General features: G+C 46.9%; 2 protein-coding genes across 4 annotated transcripts; one reads left to right on the top strand and one right to left on the bottom strand.

The window, feature by feature from the left end:
• The first annotated feature begins 1164 nt into the window (after positions 1-1164).
• LOC120652101 lies at positions 1165-4631 on the top strand. 3 transcript variants are annotated; one of them, XM_039929817.1, is made up of 5 exons: positions 1185-2054; positions 2130-2195; positions 2280-2366; positions 2448-2706; positions 4215-4631. In XM_039929817.1, exons 1-5 carry the CDS (start codon positions 1844-1846, stop codon positions 4363-4365), a joined length of 774 nt encoding a protein of 257 aa, XP_039785751.1. In that variant the 5' UTR covers positions 1185-1843; the 3' UTR covers positions 4366-4631. The 3 variants fall into 3 exon arrangements, with proteins under 3 accessions (XP_039785750.1, XP_039785749.1, XP_039785751.1); XM_039929815.1 differs by lacking the exon at positions 4215-4631 and having other exon boundaries at positions 1168-2054; positions 2448-3858; XM_039929816.1 differs by lacking the exons at positions 2280-2366; positions 4215-4631 and having other exon boundaries at positions 1165-2054; positions 2448-3858.
• A 336-nt stretch (positions 4632-4967) lies between these two features.
• LOC120652102 (SPX domain-containing protein 5-like) lies at positions 4968-6569 on the bottom strand. The gene is made up of 2 exons (XM_039929818.1): positions 6061-6569; positions 4968-5915 (listed from the first exon to the last, which is right to left on the bottom strand). The coding sequence occupies exons 1-2, from the start codon at positions 6283-6285 to the stop codon at positions 5373-5375; spliced, it is 768 nt and encodes a 255-aa protein (XP_039785752.1). The 5' UTR covers positions 6286-6569; the 3' UTR covers positions 4968-5372.
• Positions 6570-18031: the final 11462 nt, after the last annotated feature.

Raw genomic sequence — 18031 nt, forward strand, 5'->3', positions numbered from 1 at the left:
GTAACAATTATAACTAATCTATCAGGCAACGCCACCACTACCCATCCATCGACCATTCTTACACTGTCCATCTGCGGATCGATCTGCCTCAAGGGGGGGGGGGGGGAAGGGGGGGGGGGGGGCAAAAAGAAGGTTATCGCCTCGGCATAAAAACAAGCATATGCTCCTGCCTGTATTTTGTTGACCACTGACCACAACACCTCTTTCTCCCTCTCTCGATCGATTTGGTGAAGCCAATAATGAGATTGCTAAAGTGCTTCCTTTATCATAAGATCCTGATTACTAGTTGCATTACAGTTTAACATCGCAGATGGCGACCTGTGTGACCATCTAGATAGATACAAAGATCTGCAAGATATTACAAGTCGAACTAGGCTTTCAGAGACAGGTTCCTCTCATCCTCTGTCCCTTTTCTTGTCCTATCCCAAACCTTAAAACGGTCAAATAAACAGAAACGAAAAATATCGGCATAGAAATCTCAGAAAGAAAGTTCACTTTCATCTACTTCTAGGGAAAATTAGTCGCGTACTCTCCGGAAAGTTCCTTTCAAATGCTGAAGCATGCAAAAACAAGACGCAAGATGTTCAGAGCTTCAGATTCTGAAATGACCCATTTCTGGGACTCTGCAATCGATCTGAGGAATCTGTTGTTGCCGACGCAATTTCATCTGTTTACGCCACCCAGTCCTTTTCTGCGCATCCAAACTCGCATGCTTTTCCTGCCCCTTCTCCGCAGTGGGATCTTGCTGATCATAGCTAGGGACCCTCCTCCCAGTCTCGGCATTTCTGGGAGGAATATCCAGTGTTCATTATTAGAGCAGCAACATGCCCATCCGGCCATCTGTCTGTCTGTCCACGTCGGCCGCCCTACCTTTGTGAAAGAATATGCTTTGTCATCTTCCAAACTTGAAAGCGAGAAAAGAAAGAAAAAAAAGCAGAGAGAGACGCTGCTATCTGCATGTGAAAAAGTCCTGAAAGCTTATGAACGCATGACCACTGGCATCGACCTCGGAACAGATGCTGCCTTGTTCTTCCTCAAGCAGCCCCATGATCGGCCAAGGTATATTCGCCCGGCCGAGAGGATCATCTCATCTCATTTGACGTGCTGCCTGCGCTTACGACCAAGGGCGAATTCCATTCGTTCGCTTTTGGAATTGTCATCAGGCATTAGTTACAGAGACCCAAAGGATTTAAATGGTGATGGGTTGACTTGTCAGAAATAGTGTAAACCACTTGAACAGCACAGTTCAGAGTTTCTTTTGTTTGGTGTTTCGCCTTCGGCGTTGCGTTGCCTGCCGTCGACTGGATGAATTCTCGACCTTGTTTTGCTGGCTCTTTTGACTCGTCAGGAGCGCAAGTTGAACGTTCTCTTGTCTCCGGAAAGTTGATTCTCAAATCCTCCCGAAGCTAGAGTTGTACTACCAGGACACCTTCTTAGTATAATCTTGTCATTAACCCTCCGTTCTTGTTTATTAGGCGCGCGGCCACGGAGCACTGGAACCAAGAGCGATTCTCAGTGCACGCACGGGCTTTAAACGCGGCGAAGTTTAGGCACCGTAGAGTAATTGCTGCATGCAACATAGGCACCATAGAGTAATTGCTGCAGGCGTCCCGTCGGTTGCCAAAACGCCACGGCAAATAATTCCCGCGCCATTTTTTCAATCAGAAAAAACATTGCCGGTCCAACCGCCAAATTCTTTTTCGCCATCGTCAATTTTTTCCCTGCCCGCGCTCATTGCATCTGTCTTCTGCCCCGAAATTTTGAATTGCATCTACACTTTTCAATCTGCGCCAAAGCAAATGGAAAACATGTGTATAAATAGCTTCTCCAATTCTTGTAAGCCATGGCGGATCCACACCCAGATGGAGGCTTTGATTTGAATAAAGATGCTGTTGGGCTTGATCTTAATGTTCCAGTGCTTGAAGATGATGCTAGGGAGGTGCAGCGACTACCTGCTGTAGAGATTTATCTACACAACCCGATTGACTGGGATGAGCTGCAAGAAGATCTCTTTGATTTGAGTAACCCCATATATTTTCATGCCCCTGAAGAAGGTTCGAATACTTTGAAGTCTTTCTCTGTTTGTATCTTCTTGTTGTCGCTAATATGTTTGTCAAATTAATTTGTAGGAGATGAACAGCATGACTTCCAGGACACTGAAGGAGAGGACATACAAGATGTACATCAAACGCCAGGTTTGCCTCTAAACCTTTTGTAGACATTTCATCGATTGGAGTTTTTGGTTTTGGATGGTGTAGACATTTTTTGTTCACTTGCAGATGGAGATGTACCATCGAATTTGCCTTTCCTGAATCAGAGTGCAAATGCCCAAAGAGATGTTCTACCTGATCTAAATATAATGCCTAGTAGGAGTACTGTTATTTTAGTTTTATTTTACTCAATACTCCTACATGCTGTCTCACACCTTTTTTGCTCTTCATGTACAGGTTTAGAAGATGATACTAGTGGCTTTGATCCTGATATTGTTCAAGATAACAGCAGCAACAACACTTGTCCAGTTAGTACGAGAAAAAGAAAGCAATATAGTGATGATACAAAGCGAGCTGTATACGCCATGCTGTTACAGGGATCAGAGCAAGGCCGTTTGCCAGAAGGGTTATCGTTGCAAGTGTCTTTGGCTATGGATGTGTCTCTCAGATCAGTGCAACGTATATGGCTACAAGGGCAAAAAGGGGGAGGAATTCATGGTGTCGTGAACAAGAGGGTGAACCATTGTGGACGTAAACGATTTGAAATCCCAACAGAAGCAATAACTTCCATACCGTTTGAACAAAGGACAACTTTAGAATACCTAGCAAGGGCTTTGGGGCTGTCCAAGAGCACTGTCCATAAGCATTTGAGAGAAGGGAAAATTGAACGGCACTCGAGTTCCATCAAGCCATATTTGACAGATGAAAACAACAAGGCCCGGGTGCAGCATGCTCTCAACATGTTAGAACCAAGCACAATTCCTCACCAACCGATCTTTAGGCATATGTACAATGTGATCCATGCTGATGAAAAATGGTATTATAGGACTAGATCAACTCAAAAGTTCTATTGTGCACCGGGTGAGGAAAGGCCCCGTCGGACTTGCAAGAGCAAGAATTACATAGAGAAAGTAATGTTTTTTGGTGAGCAGTCTCAACCTTGGTTCAATGAGCAAAATGAATGTACATTCGATGGGAAAATTGGCATATATGCATTCATTACTGTTGAGCCTGCAAAAAGGAAGAGTCATAATAGGCCACGAGGCACTCTGATCACAAAGCCAATGACATCAGTAACCAGGGATATAATCAGACGTTATATGATCGACAAGTTGTTGCCAGACATCAAGACAAAATGGCCAGCTGAGGGTCGACATGAAACTATATGGATACAGCAGGACAATTGTAGAACTCATATCCCGGTTGATGATCTTGAGTTTTGTGCAGCAGCACAAGCTGACGGATGGGACATCCATTTGACATGTCAACCTGCAAATTCTCCAGACACAAACGTTTTGGACCTAGGATTTTTTGCAGCCATACAGGCTTTGTTCCACAGGAGTGGCATGCCAAAAAACATTGATGAAATTGTGGAAAAGGTTGAATCAGCTTACTGGAATTTCCCTGCTGGTAGGTCAAATCGAGTATTCCTCACACTTCAAGGCTGCTTACGTGAGATATTGAAGGAAAAGGGAGGGCAGCATTACCCTGTCCCACATATGAAGAAGGCAATGCTGGAGAGACTAGGAGAGCTACCAAAGACATTGCCATGTGATGCTGCCATTGTTTAAGAAGCAATAGATTTTCTTGCCGCCGCCGAATGATCATTTGTAATCTCTGAATTTTATCAACAATCATTTGCATCCAACTCTGAATTAGTACTCGCATCTTTTATCATGTCATGACCAGCATGCATCAAGATTACTGAAAAGAACTTGCAGTTTTAAACAGAAATTCAACCTTACATGACACCACGGTGCTTTCACCAACCTAAACATTGAATCCTAAAAATCTTAACATACGGATACATTCTTCAACATTGTCATCATCTAACAAGTTCAAATCACCATCGATTGCACGTTTACCTCAACGGATTTCATCCATTGCTGTCGCACCTTCAAGAACATCACTGCTGCCTGCGCCGAAGTACAAAGGAATAAAGAACGGCCCTATTATCTTGAAAGCTTCATGCCGGGCGAAATCTGACATGAATACGTCGATGGGTAGTGAAGCTAGATGGACGAGAGCTTGCGCTGCCTGTTCATCCTCCTTCGTGCGAACCGGTAGCTTGCCATCATCCTCAACAACGAGCATCTTGTCGCCGATCTCATCGCCGTTGCTGCCGGAGCGGAGGACCTCATTGTCGTTGCCATAGGAGCAGATGACCTCGTCGTCGTTGCCGTCGGAGCGGAGGACATCGTCGCCGTTGCTATTGCCGGCGGAGCGGATGACTTCGTCGCCGTTGCCGTCGGACCGGAGGACCTCGTCGCCATCGCTGTTGCCATCGGAGCGGATGATCTGGTCGCCGTTGCCGCCGTAGTGGACGACCTCATCGCCGTTGGAGCAAACTTCAGCTCCGGCGGAGGCGCTAGCCATGGAAGCAGAAAAGAAAAAAAGATAGGTGGATTGGATGTAGAGGACCGGGATTTATATGCATTCGTGGGCTGTTCGTTTTCCGTGGGCCAATTCATTCCGCGATTAAATGAGCAGAGTACCGAGACACACCGACGCGGCGACATCCTAAAAAATGAAAAAGCAGAAAACGGACGGGCGCCAAATAAACAAGAACGGAGGGAGTATGCCTAACCTTCATTGTCAATTTTCATTCATGACCTTCATGAGTAACATGTCCAAACCGGCATAATAATTTATCTAGAGCAGAACAGTCAGAACCTTCATGACCATTCATTCAATAGTCGAGATGACTTGTCATTAGGTATAATTAATTGAGGAAAACATCAAGAATTTAACAGAGGATTTGAGCAACTTTGATCCGCAGCATGGTGCTGGATTTGCCGGTAAAAATTCACTGCAAGAACAATGCTGATTGATCCTGCTTGTTACATTATTTAACCCTATATATAGTCCTACTAGTAGTCAAGACAAGGGCACACATCTAAAGTTAAGGAAAAGGGAGTGATATTACAGGCTGATAATTACACATCTGATCTTTTCAGCATTTGTATATATAGATAACACTGCAGCGCATTTCGTGACAAAAAAATAAAATAAAATAAAAACGGTAGCCTCTAATAGTTAATTTAATTATAGCACCGCATTATACGTATTAATTAATTGGTGCGTTGCTCATCAGTTGTCGTGCAACGGAGGACATAGGCGGGAGGTGGTGAATCGCATCGCATCCGCAGCAGGACACCTGGATCACTGCGTGGGGATGAGGGGCGACGCCGGCGGCTGGACGGACTGGAGGAGCCAGTCGGACTCCGGCAGCGGCGCCATGGGCGGCAGCGAGAAGTGGCCGATGGTGGAGCTGCCGCTGCGGACCTCCTGCATGGTGAGCAGCGCGGCGACGGTGTTGCGGAAGATGCTCTGCTCGGCGGCGGCGAGCGCCTGGCGCTTCTCGAGGTCCCTGGTGGCGGCGGAGACGGCGGCGGTGGCGGAGGCCGGGAAGACGGTCTCCATCATGGCCTCGCAGTCCCTGACGAGCTCGGAGATGAGGTCGGTGGTGAAGAAGGGCTGCTGCAGGACGCCGGCGATGACGGGGAGGCGGAGCACGCCGCCGGTGCGCTTGTCGAACTTCTTGAGGATCTTGGCGAGGCCCGTGTAGTTGATGCTGCTGTAGTTGAGCAGCAGCACCATCTCGCCGTGGAAGTCGACGACCTCGCGCTGGATGCGGGCGACCTCGGCGTCCGCCGCCGGCGAGGGCTTGGCCTCGGCCGCCCGCTGGATCCTCTCCTGCAGCTCCTGCGAGAGCGGAGGAGCTGCACGCTGTCAGCCATGTCGTGTGGACAGAGCGGGCGGGATCGAGGTAGGTAGAGAACGAAGAAACAGAGAAGCGTTGATTGATTAGCAATCTCAATCTGCAGACTACTGCAGGAGCACTACCCACCCTCTGCCTGATGACGAACTCCTCCTCCTGCTCGAGGAAGAAGGCGTTGAACTTGTCGACCTCGGCGTTGAGGAGCGTGAGGAAGTCGGCCTCGGCGGCCGGGGAGGGCGCCGCGGAGGAGACGGCGTTGACGCGGCGCTTGAGCTCCTTGTAGTTGAGGAAGTGGCTCCGCCACTGGGGCAGGCTCTCCTCGATCTGCTTCTTGAGCCGCTTGCCGAACTTCATCGATTCTGATTTGGTATATCTCTGTAGCCAAGACAATATAACTAGGTAGATAGATCACCTAACTGCTGGAACGAGAATGAGGAGGGCGAAGCACTGGCGACGCTGAGCTTAATATAGGGCGGATGGAGGCCAGAGGTGGGTGTTGGTTGGAGCAGCAGTAGCTAAGTAGTAGTAGTAGTAGTAGGAGGCAGGCAGCACCGGCAGGGGAGGAAGAAGACGGGGGAAGCGAATATGTGGGAGCATATCCGATGCGTGCAATCAAGGGGAGCATCACGGTTTTGGGATGGGGAGAATGGGAGGTGGGCAGGGATGCTGGGGTCACGATGGGCATGGTTGCTCCACGGAGCGATCCGTAATCGCTCCGTCCGACTCATTTGCTAGGTGGTGGAGCACCGGTCGCTCCATTTGGTACTTTTCCAGCCCCGCGGTGCACCTATGGTTATCGTGGTTCGACCCACGTACAGCCCTGCCTCTCCGTCTCTGTTTGCCTTTAGTTAATACGTATAGATTCCAGACCCTTTACTTGCTTTACAGTCACAAGTAAATTGATAACTACTGACGATACGTGGCATTTCCCTAGCTACGCTGGAGTTTCATGTATTACCAAAGCCATCGTAAAGCATTCAGGATGATGCAAGCCATATATGTCATATATTTTCACAGCTAGTGCTTACCATGTAGGGTGCCATATACAGAAAAAAATATTTAATAGCACCATCCATGTAGATTTTCATTACAGAAAAAATATTCAGATAATATCTTTATAAAAGCATTCAGTTTTGGAAGCAACTGAAGTGACTGACAAAAAATTGCCCCATGAGTGAACATTCAGCATTCAGCTTTGGTCATTCAGTGATACAGGAACATTCAGCTATGCTGCTTCCTTCAGGTTATGCCAGACTCCAAGATATGCCAAACTCTAGTTTTCACCTTTCTGGACCACAGTATAATTTAGATTAGTGATGCTACCCCTTGTCTGTTGACTTGAACTACTCCCTATGAGAGTATCTGCTACTGTACATTTTCAAGAAGGAAACACGAAGATCTGAACAGAAACTGAATCATTGCGGACTTTTGTGGACACAACACAACACTTTGTTTCCTATATGTAGTAGTCATCTACAACCTGAATGCTAATAATACTAAATAAGCTCATCAAAAGGTCCTATATGTTGGACTGAATCTAATTGCAGTTTTAGAAAGCAGAGGATGGATTTCAACACACATACCGGAACTTCATTCATGTTGATCAGGTTGCTCAATGAAATCATGGATACTTTTCATCCGAAATTTTGATGAACCTACATAGAAATATTTATTTAGAGGATATTTTCATGAAGACTTAAGGCATCATAATTGCAAATAGAGTATATAAAAATCTTACTAGAAGCTCGAATCCAATCTTGACGGCACACTAGTGCTTCAACCGTTTCAGGAGCTAATCGACTTCTGTCATCAGATATCACTCTCTTTCCAATGTTGAATGCTGATTCTGATGCGACCGATGAAGCAGGTACCACTAGAATATCTCTAGCCATACGGGACAGAATTGGATACTCAAGAGAGTTGCTCCTCCACCAAGCAAGAACATCAAAATGGCAACTGCGAGGAATAGTAGGCTTAGCTAAATATGTATCAAGCTCAGAAGGCAGCTCACTTGTTGAGGTAGCATTAAGGCTCATGTGGATGTCCCAATCTGCATATCTTCCACTTGTGCTTGTGATCAGCTGAACATCTGCAACTTGTTGTGTTGCCTCTTCACTACCAACGGTCAGTTGTGAGTTCTCCTTAAACAGGTCCTTCAATAGCTTCTTCACTGTAGCAATTTTAGAATATGCATTGTTACCAAATGCTTTTCTCAGACGGAATTCTATGTACCCAAACTTAAACCTTGGATAAAAAATAACAGGAAACGAGACCTGCAACCATGTCAACTTCCAGTATCTATAGAACTTTCTCCGCATATACTCAATTGTCACAGTAAGGTCAGAGTTCTCCTCAATAGCTCTATTCTCCAAGGCATCAAGAAAGTGGCATGTTATGCACATGTATCCCAATGTTTGATTTGATGTCCACATATCCATGGTCAATGAAACTTGACTGTTGGCAGTTCTTAATGCCTCTTGAAGAGCTTGTTTTTGCTCTTTAAATGCCTTCATAGTATCAGCCGTGATTGTCCTTCTTGATGTCATCTTGAAAGTAGGATTTAAGCTGGACACAAATCTTCTAAATCCATCATATTCGACGACTGAGAATGGCATTCCATGAAGTGAAATCATTCTATCCAACTCTCTTCTCGAGACATCCTGACTAAACCTCCATTCCTTTAAAGCTACACCTTCATGAGACATTACAGTAGACTTAATCTGATTTTCAATATTCATCACACTTTGTCTCACTTTGCATCTCTTCAAGTGATTTCCCATAGCACTTGTTCCTGACCATCTCTTAGCACTGATCTCAACATTGCAATGGATACATTGACCTTTGGTAACAATACCCCCAACACGAACTTTGGAGAATTCAGTCCAAACCTTAGGTCTAAATTGCATGTTCTCCTCTCCATATAAGAATCCATCTACCATCTCCTCAACACCACCATTTTCAGCAGGTTCATCCTCGTCCTCTTCCTCACCTCTCCAGCAGTCGCCTAGATCCCCACCCTCGTACCCCCAATGATAACCACCACTGTCAGTATTGATGTGATCATTAGTAGTACTGGTTGGAAGACATGGTCTGTTGTTGGCCTGCAATCCTTCAATTCTTGAAAGTGGGGTTCTGTATTGCTTCCCTCTAAGCTCTACAGCCTCAATTTCAGGAGTACCAGTTTGGAGAGAAGTGTCTGATCAAACAATAATAGTAAATTGCAAGTATCTAAATGCAATTGAAAAGGCTGGAAATACATATTTGCATTCTGATCTAGTATAGCTTTAATCCATATTCATCAAATGACACCTATTCCTATAGTCAATTTTCAGAAGGAATCAAATTAGACCACGTAGACACCTATATGCTATACTTGATCGAGCCATGACAACGCACCTCGGTGTGATCCACCGTGGTGTACTCCCGCTGGAACATGTAGACGTGCCTCGGCGCCCCCTCCTTCGCTGTCGAGATCCGCCTCTCTAGCATGGCCTTGTTCCGCTCTTTCATCCTCAGGCATGCTAGTTGGACGAGGCTGTCACAGAACAGTCCAAATAATACTGATCAAGTGCAATAGTTAACAACTTAAGCTTAAACCACAGCTTCTGCACTCAACCAGTACACCCAGACTGCCTGCTGTAACCAGGATCGATTACACGGGAACTCTCGACAAAAGACGAGCACAGATGATTACATGCAAAAGCAGAGTTCAAATTAATTTACAAACAGAGTTTAACACAAGCTTCAAAAATAATTTACAACAAAGTTTTACAATCAAGGGTTTACAATCCAAATCTCAGAGTTCAACACAGCGGAAGTAAAATAGAGTTTAAAACAGAGACCCAAAATACAATACGATAACTGCCATCGACGACAAAAGACGAGCTTCACATCTTGCCCACTGATGTGAGGCCAATCTGCCCGTACTTCATGGAGAAGACGGAACCCACTCAACAGTCCAACCCGGAGGAAGAGGCTGACCACTCCAAGACGCGCAGATCTCCTCGAAGTCTTCCGGAACACAGCCTGCTCAGAAGGGGTGTAAGGATCGATGGACCAAGAGGGGGGGTGAATTAGGCCTTTTTCAAATTTCTAAAACAAAATAAAGCAACCTTAACCTATGCAATATTAGTAAGGCTCAATTCACCAACCGGCTAACTAAGCAAACTACACAAGCTATAAAGGATACAACAAGATATAAAACTAAGCAAGGTAGAGCTAAGTTATGATCTCTAGGGTCAAACACATGAATAATTGCATGAAAGTAAGTGCTTGAATGTAAAGAGTGGGCAAGAGACGACCGGATTTTTTTTTCCGTGGTGTCGATGTGTTGGCACACACCCCTAATCCACGTTGTGACACTCACTAAGAGTCTTGTCACCTCCCAAGTCACCGAGATGAGGGTGCTCACTAAGAGTCTCCGTTCACCATCCCGACGTGGTGTAGCTCAAGCCACGTACAAACTTCTTCGGGCTCCCACAATCAACTTGGCAAGCTCCGGAAGAAACACCTCAATCACCAAGATCGCCTAGGTGCTGCCAATCACCAAGAGTAACAAGCTAGGGCCTTCACTTGAGCAAGAATCGATCACCAAGAATGAATGCACACAAGCTTCTCTCTACTCAAGTCCTTAGTCTTGCTTCTTGGATGATTGAATGATCAAATGAGTGGAATATGAAGCTCAAGGTGGCTCTCAACAATAGTATGAGTGTATGAATGTTGCCTGGTGTCAAGAGACTTCAAAATGACCCATTGGAGGAGTATATGTAGGCAGCTCACGCGGATAGAGCCGTTGGAGAAAAACTGCCAGAAAAGTACGCAACGCCGGTTAATCCGACGGTCCTCCAAAAGTCATCGTCGGTTTAACCGATGAATGTAAACTGACCATTTGGAAAACTAGCCTTTACAACTCAGGCAATTTAACCGACGTATCATCGGTTTAACCGGTGAGTGTAGTTGTCCACTGATCAACTGAGAAACCAACTCTCTGGACAACTGCACCGACGCTAACTCAAACCCATTGTCGGTTTAACCGGTGAGTATAACCTTGGAAATCCCTGGAAAAAACAACTTTCTGGACAACTGCACCGACATTAATTTTAAATATCGTCCGTTTAACCGGTGAGTATAATCTTAGAAGTCCCTCGAAAAACCAACGTTCTGGACAACTGCACCGACGTTAATTTCAAATATCGTCAGTTTAACCGGTGTACTCAGTGTCCATGCTTCAGTGACAACGTTTAACCGACGTATAGAAAATTGATGTCGTCGGTTAAACCGGTGATAAGATTTTTTTCCTGATTTTGTCTGTTTTGATTTGAGTCTTGAATGAAATCCAATTCTTCTTGAGATATGAGTTGAATAGCACTTGTTTGAGCTTCCAAGAACCTGAGTGACCAATGTGTGCATCCATTTTTGATTGACCATGTCCATGCTCAAGTTACTTGGCCTTAACCCCTCTTAATAGTGCGATCGCTACAAAACTATAAAACCTATACTAACATAAGTGTCCTTCTCAACCTTGCGACACTTTGGACTAGAAAGATCCTTAGTCTTGTTATATACTTGAGTTGAATACCAAGATCGCCTTTTTGAATGAAGAAATTTAGGGGCCTCTTTAACAAATAATCCAATGAGCGATAAGATTTCATTAAGCTGCACAAACTCATTAGTCACAACAATGGTTGTCATTAATCACCGAAACATACCTAGAGGGCCTAGATGCTTACAATATCCCCCTTTTTGGTGATTGATGACAATACAAACAAAAAATAATGAGAGAGCGAGAAAGGTAAACAGGAGAAACTCAAGCAAACTCGAAAGAGAACCAAAGAGCTCAACGGCTCAAACGGAATCCATAGATATGTCTCAGAACACAGCATATGCAAGAGTCAAATGTACATATCCATGAACTAACATCAAAATAGATATAAAACATCAAAGTCCTGCAACTACGAGCTCTCTCTAGCTCTACCCTCAGTGACTCCCCCTAACTCTCTCCCCCTTTGGCATCAAAGCACAAAAAAGGCGAGCTACGGGTCCTGCTATCGCGGCACGGCGAGGAAGCGGTCTAGGTCGTCGTCGTCGTCGGACGGAGAACCCTCGGTGACGGACAGGAGCTGTGGGTCCGAGCTGACTGGAGGTGTAGCTGTCGTGGAGGCTCTCGTGCTGGCACTGCCTGGGAGAGGGTCCGTAGAAGTGGTAACCGGGTCAGCAGAAGAGGTGTCAACATCTGAAGTCGTAACTACTGAGGCTGCCGGCTGCGTCGACTGCGGAAGTATAGACTCCTCTCCTCCTCCTCCCCCTGAAGGTAGTGCCTGTGGTACGACGGGGAGGGCGACTGACTGAACCGCTGACGGTGAGTCCTGAAAAAGCGTAGTCGCTGGCAGAAGCGAGAAGAGCGGACGACCGGCAGACCCAAGAAGTGCGGACATCGAGAACGTGGTCTTCGGTGTCGTCGAAGAGGCTGGAGCTACAGTATGGGCTGGAGCTAGAGTGACTGCAAGCTGAGGTGCTCCAACACCCTGAAGTCCTGGCTGCTGCGGGGCGAGTCCGGTGTGAGTGTAAAGCTATGTGATCATCCCGAACATCGCCATCATGCCCTGCTGCATCTGCTGGAACTGAGCGTCTGTCCTCTGAGAGACTCGGTCAATGAGCCCGACAAAATGCTCCTCGGCTGCAGCACGCTCTCGGGCAGCCTCCCTCTGAATAGCTGCATGCTGAGCCTCATGGGCTCTCGTGGCCTCCTCCTGTGCGATCCGATCCTCTCTCTGCTGAGTGACAAGCTGCTGAAGGAGAGAGGTGAGCTCGGACGGTTGAGTCACCTGGGACTCTGAGATAGTAGCAGCTGCTGGTGACGATGGAGGTGGCTCTCTGGACCATCCTGCCTTGTCGTCGTGACTGGCTGGTGCTGCAGAAAAGTACTCGTCATCCTCGGAGGAGTCTGTCTCAAGCTCAGACCAGTGAATCTCATCATCTCCTCCGGGAAGCTTTGCCTCTGCTGCTAGTAGTACCTCGTCCTCCTCTGCCACTCGGGCCTGTACCTCAGCTGACAGCCGTGCCATAGCAGCTCTGTCTGCCTGTCTGCCCCCTCCTCCGGTCCTGTGGTGCAGTGGGACGGTAGACTGGGAACCTGGGAGCCTCATCCTGACGGTAGACACCGCTGATGGGTGACTCAGCTGGCACAATCATAGAGCAGATGAAACTGATCCAGTGAGCATAAGGAAACTGGCGCACAACACCCATCCCGTCAGTGATCACATCCTCTATCTCAGCCAGAATAAAATCCACTATGTTAAATGGCTCGTGAGTGAGGATGTGTAGAAGCAGTAACTATTGTAGACCTGTGAACCCCTCTGGGTAGCCACTCCTCGGTAACAAGGTCCTCCGGAGGGCCATGTGAACTGTGTACGCCTCTGGGGTCAGCAAGCTGGGGACTCTGGCATACGAGGCTGGGAAAGGCTGACGGAAGCACCGAGAGATCGCCTCGTGAGAAGGTGCTATCCCGCCAATCATCGCCCTGCGAGATGGATCTGCATCTCCGTATACTCTCTCGTGCAGGGAGACATCGACCAAGTCGACTCCAAGGATCCCTGCAATCGTCGCCCTTGACAAACCAAAGACCTGGCCTCCAAACATGAAGTGCACGGCTCTGTGCTCGGGAGCAATCCAGGCTGTGGCATAGAACACTCTGACCCAGTCCTCAATGTATCTGTTCTGCTCCATCTCAAGTAGCCTGGGCAGACCTCTGAAGTGTGCAAAGTGCTCTCTAATGTCTGCTCCCCCTGTGGCTATCCTCAGTGAAACCCAGCCGAGCACCCTGTGCGGAAAGATCATGTGACCTCGCCTCTAGTAGGTCTCGTAGAAACTGGCCTGAAGAAGTGTCCAGAACCTACGGTCAACCCTGCTATCATGAGTCACGGGGAACCAGTCCTCCTCTGCCATGCTCCACCTGAGCCTCTTGACCTTCGCCGCATTGGCCTTGGTCAAGTTCTGGAGTAGCACACCTGGCTCCAGACGCACAACAGTGTCCATACGAAACACTGCGCGCTCGACCGCTAGGGCCTCGGCTCTACGGGCTGTTGCTGCTGCTGTCCTGCGAGGCACCTGTGGCTGGTGACCACCTCGTGTCCTGGGCTCGGTGCGACGCTCGGTCGCTGGTGAAGACTCTGTTGCTGGGGACGTCTGCTGAGTGCGACCAGAACGTCGTGGAGTCGGTGACCCCTGAGTGCTCTACCCCTGAGACTGCTCTGACTGCGCTGCATCTGAATCTGCATCTGAATCTGAGCGATCTGACTCTGCAGCTACCTCAGACGTGGCCCTGTTGGCCCTGCCACCTCTGGCTCTGCCTTCGGCTCTGGCTGGCTGCTCCCGGATCCCGAACGGACGAGCACGGCCTGACGCCTGCTCCTCGGTGGCCTTGGCCACCATCTCGGCCCTCTTGGCCTCCCTCTCTGCACAGGTCCGCTTTCGGACCGGCTTCTCGACCACAATCTCCTTTCCCTTCCTTTTCTCGCGACCCATCTCGGTCAGGCAATATGTCAAACGCTTTGCGATCATAGTGCGAGAATGTGGGCTACGGCTGCGTGTGAATGGCGTGCAGGGCGCTGCTACATGCGTGTGGCGGTGGCGTGGAGGTGTGGCAGTGGCGGCTCTGTGGCGGCGGTGCAGATGCGCACGGCAGCGGCGGCAGCGCACGGGCGGTGGCGCACGTGGGAGACGGTGGAGCGGGCGTGCGCGGGCGCACTTGATATTATGATGAGAAGAGTAGGCAAGAAGGATGCGGATAGCTTCAAGTCTTGCGACCGGAGCAAAAGTTTCACCAAAATCCAAACCTTCGACTTGAGAAAACCCTTTTGCCACAAGTCTTGCTTTATTGCGTACCACCACCCCATGTTCATCTTGCTTGTTTCGGAAGACCCACTTGGTGCCGATGATGTTCTTGTTTTTCGGAGGAGCTTCGAGGACCCAAACTTCATTGCGGGTGAAGTTGTTCAATTCTTCTTGGATGGCCATCACCCAATCTGAGTCCTCAAGCGCTTCCTCTATGCTAGTGGGTTCAATACAAGAAACAAATGAGTAATGTTCGCAAAATGAAGCATGCTTAGAACGAGTTCTTACTCCCTTGGAAGGACTACCAATGATTTGATCAATTGGATGATCCTTGGAGATAATACCATACTTCACTAGCGGTTCATGAGTGGATGTTTGTTGAGGTGGATCATGAATGACTTGTGCTTGTGGTGGAACATTTTGCTCTTTTTGTTCTTGGACTTGGAGTGTTGGCGGTGGAACACTTTCTTGAGAATGTAGATCATCTTTTTCTTTCTCTTCATCCACTTGGGGTGCCATGGAGGTGCTTGGTGTAGACGAGAAAGGTCCTCCCCATTGATCATTGCCTTCATACACCTCTTCCGGCTTGATATCCCCAATGGACATCTTCTTCAATGCTTCTTCAATCTCTTCATCACCTACATTGTCATAGCCAACAACCTCCTCTTGGGAGCCATTAAATTCATTAAACTCCACATCATATGTTTCTTCAACTAACCCGGAGGTTTCATTGAATACTCTATATGCTTTGGAGTTTGATGCATAACCAAGAAAGAAACCTTCATCACATCTACTCTCAAACTTACCGAGCCTTTTCTTCTTATAAATGAAGCATTTGCAACTAAAGACTCGAAAGTAGGATATGTTTGGTTTTTTCCCGGTGATGAGTTCATATGGCATTTTCTTGAGGAGTCGGTGGGGATACACCCGGTTGGATGCATGGCACGCCGTATTGATTGCTTCCACCCAAAACCTCTCAGACGTCCCATAATCATCCAACATTGCTCTTGCGGAGAACTCATGTTTGATACCCTCTTCATCGCACCATTCTTCAATCTTCATATTCTTGAACTCGGTGCCGTTGTCACTCCGGATCTTCACAATTGGTGAGTTGTATTCCCTTTGAGCTCTTCTTGCAAATGTCTTGAAGACTTCCGGAGTTTCACTCTTATCGCCTAGAAACATGACCCAAGTATAACGTGAAAAATCATCAACGATTACTAGGCAATAGAGGTTACCACCAATGCTCTCGTATGTGGTTGGACCAAAAAGATCCATGTGAAGTAGCTCGAGCGGCTTGGGGGTAGACAACATCATCTTGATGGGATGATGTGTTGCAACTTGTTTTTCGGCTTGACATGCACTACATAGTTTGTTCTTGTCAAAGGTGACATCCTTCGAGCCGGTGATCATCCCTCTCCTGTGGGCTTTCTTGAGGTTGCTCATGCCAATATGAGCAATTCTTCTATGCCAAAGCCACCCAAGAGACGACTTGGTGAAGAGGCATGTCATGGAGCTTGTTTGCTTTGAAGAGAAATCCACCAAGTAAATGTTGCCATGCCTAAACCCCGTGAATACCAATGACTTGTCTTCTTCAAAGGTTACTACAACACCATTCTTGTCAAAGGTACACGTTAGTCTAAGATCACATAATTGAGCAATTGAAATAAGATTAAAACTAAGTGATTCTACAAACAAGACATTAGAAATGGATAAATCTTTAGAAATTGCTATTCTACCCAAACCTAAAACTTTTTCCCTTGAGTTATCACCATAGGTGACATGTTCATGATCGCCGGGGTCTTCAAGAGAGGTGAACATGCTATCATTGCCGGTCATGTATTAAGAGCAACCGCTATCAAGTACCCAATGTTTTCCACCGGCTTTGTATTTCACCTACACAAATGAGAATCATTTTTAAGTTTTTGGAACCCAAGCGAGCTTTGGGTCTTGCACATGTGTGACAAGAGCTTTGGGAACCCAAAGTTGCTTGGTTAGCTTCTTCTTTGCTTCCTTTGTGATCTTGCCAATGAATTTGGCCTTCACCTTGCCCTTTACCTTACTCAAAAGAAAGTGGTTATTTTAATGCATAGATGAGTAATTTTTAGGTTAAGTAGGAAAAGGACGTGATGGCAAAGGACATTCCCTAGTGTGGTGCCCGGTGACTTGGCAATGTTGACAATATGATCCAACTTCTTTTATGAAGCTAGTCTTGGTCTCCGGAGAAGGAGTAGTGCCTTGGTTTGGCTCCGGAAATGAACCAAGACCTCTCTTGCCATAGTCACGAGCATTGTTGAAGAGAATTTTCTTGTGGATGTATTCTCCTCGTGAGAGTTTCTCCACACTACTCTTGAGGCTTGCCACTTGATCCATCAATTCCTTTTCCCTAGAAGGAGCAAGCTCGGACACAACATTAGTAGCATGTGCATCATTGAGTAGGTCATCACATGAAGTAGAAGCATTGATCTTTTCAATATTTTCATTGATAGAGTTCTCAAGACTCAGGTCAATTGCATCATAGGCAAACTCAAGCTCTTGATATTTGTGAGCTAACTCCCTATGCTCTTGCTTGAGCTTTCTGTGACTCTCTTCAACTTGCTTAGCAAGTGCAAGTGACTAATGGTGCTTTTTGAGCAAGTCATTGTACTTGCCAAGCAAATCGGAGTGAGCTAGCTCTAGCTTGGCATGAGTGCTCTCAAGAAGTTTGACCTTGCCATTTTCCCTCTTGATGACGGATGTATACTCATTGATGAGGTTAGCAAATTCATTAGGATCAAGCTCATCATCACTATCACTATCACTATCCTCCTCACATACCTTTGTGTTACCTTTTGCCATGAGGCACATAGGAGGTGGAGGTAGCGATGGTTCTTCATTGGTGAGGGCAATGGTGACGATGTCTTCTTCATAACTCGATTCTTCACTTGATGAGACATCGGTCACCCATTTTTATTTTTCCACCAAGAAGCTTATCTTGGTGTTGCCTTTCTTCTTTGGGAAGAGCTTGGTCTTCTTGTCATGGCTCTTCTTCTTCCCAAGTTTCTTGTTTTTGTTCTTCTTTTCATCTTCATCGTCATCGCTTGAATCATGGCGATGCTTGCCCTTGTTATCCTCCTTTCTCTTGTCCGGCTTGGGGCAATCCGGAGAGATGTGACCTTTTTCTCCACAATTGTAGCATGTTTTGTTCTTGACATCTTCCCTTGGCCGGAACATTCTTCTTTTATGGTCAAAGTTGTAACCCTTCTTGTTGATCTTGTCACTCAAGCGT

The sequence above is a fragment of the Panicum virgatum genome, chromosome 9K, assembly GCF_016808335.1.
Source record: "Panicum virgatum strain AP13 chromosome 9K, P.virgatum_v5, whole genome shotgun sequence".
In the NCBI taxonomy this organism is placed as follows: Eukaryota; Viridiplantae; Streptophyta; class Magnoliopsida; order Poales; family Poaceae; genus Panicum; species Panicum virgatum.

Excerpts from the sequence above, each read along its gene's own strand:
- LOC120652101 (XM_039929815.1), top strand. The coding sequence starts at position 1,844 with ATGGCGGATCCACACCCAGATGGAGGCTTTGATTTGAATAAAGATGCT. Across the intron at positions 2,055-2,129 it reads TTTTCATGCCCCTGAAGAAG|GAGATGAACAGCATGACTTC; the intron begins GTTCGAATACTT and ends ATTAATTTGTAG. Across the intron at positions 2,196-2,279 it reads AGATGTACATCAAACGCCAG|ATGGAGATGTACCATCGAAT; the intron begins GTTTGCCTCTAA and ends GTTCACTTGCAG.
- LOC120652102 (XM_039929818.1), bottom strand. The coding sequence starts at position 6,285 with ATGAAGTTCGGCAAGCGGCTCAAGAAGCAGATCGAGGAGAGCCTGCCC. Across the intron at positions 5,916-6,060 it reads AGTTCGTCATCAGGCAGAGG|GAGCTGCAGGAGAGGATCCA; the intron begins GTGGGTAGTGCT and ends CCGCTCTCGCAG.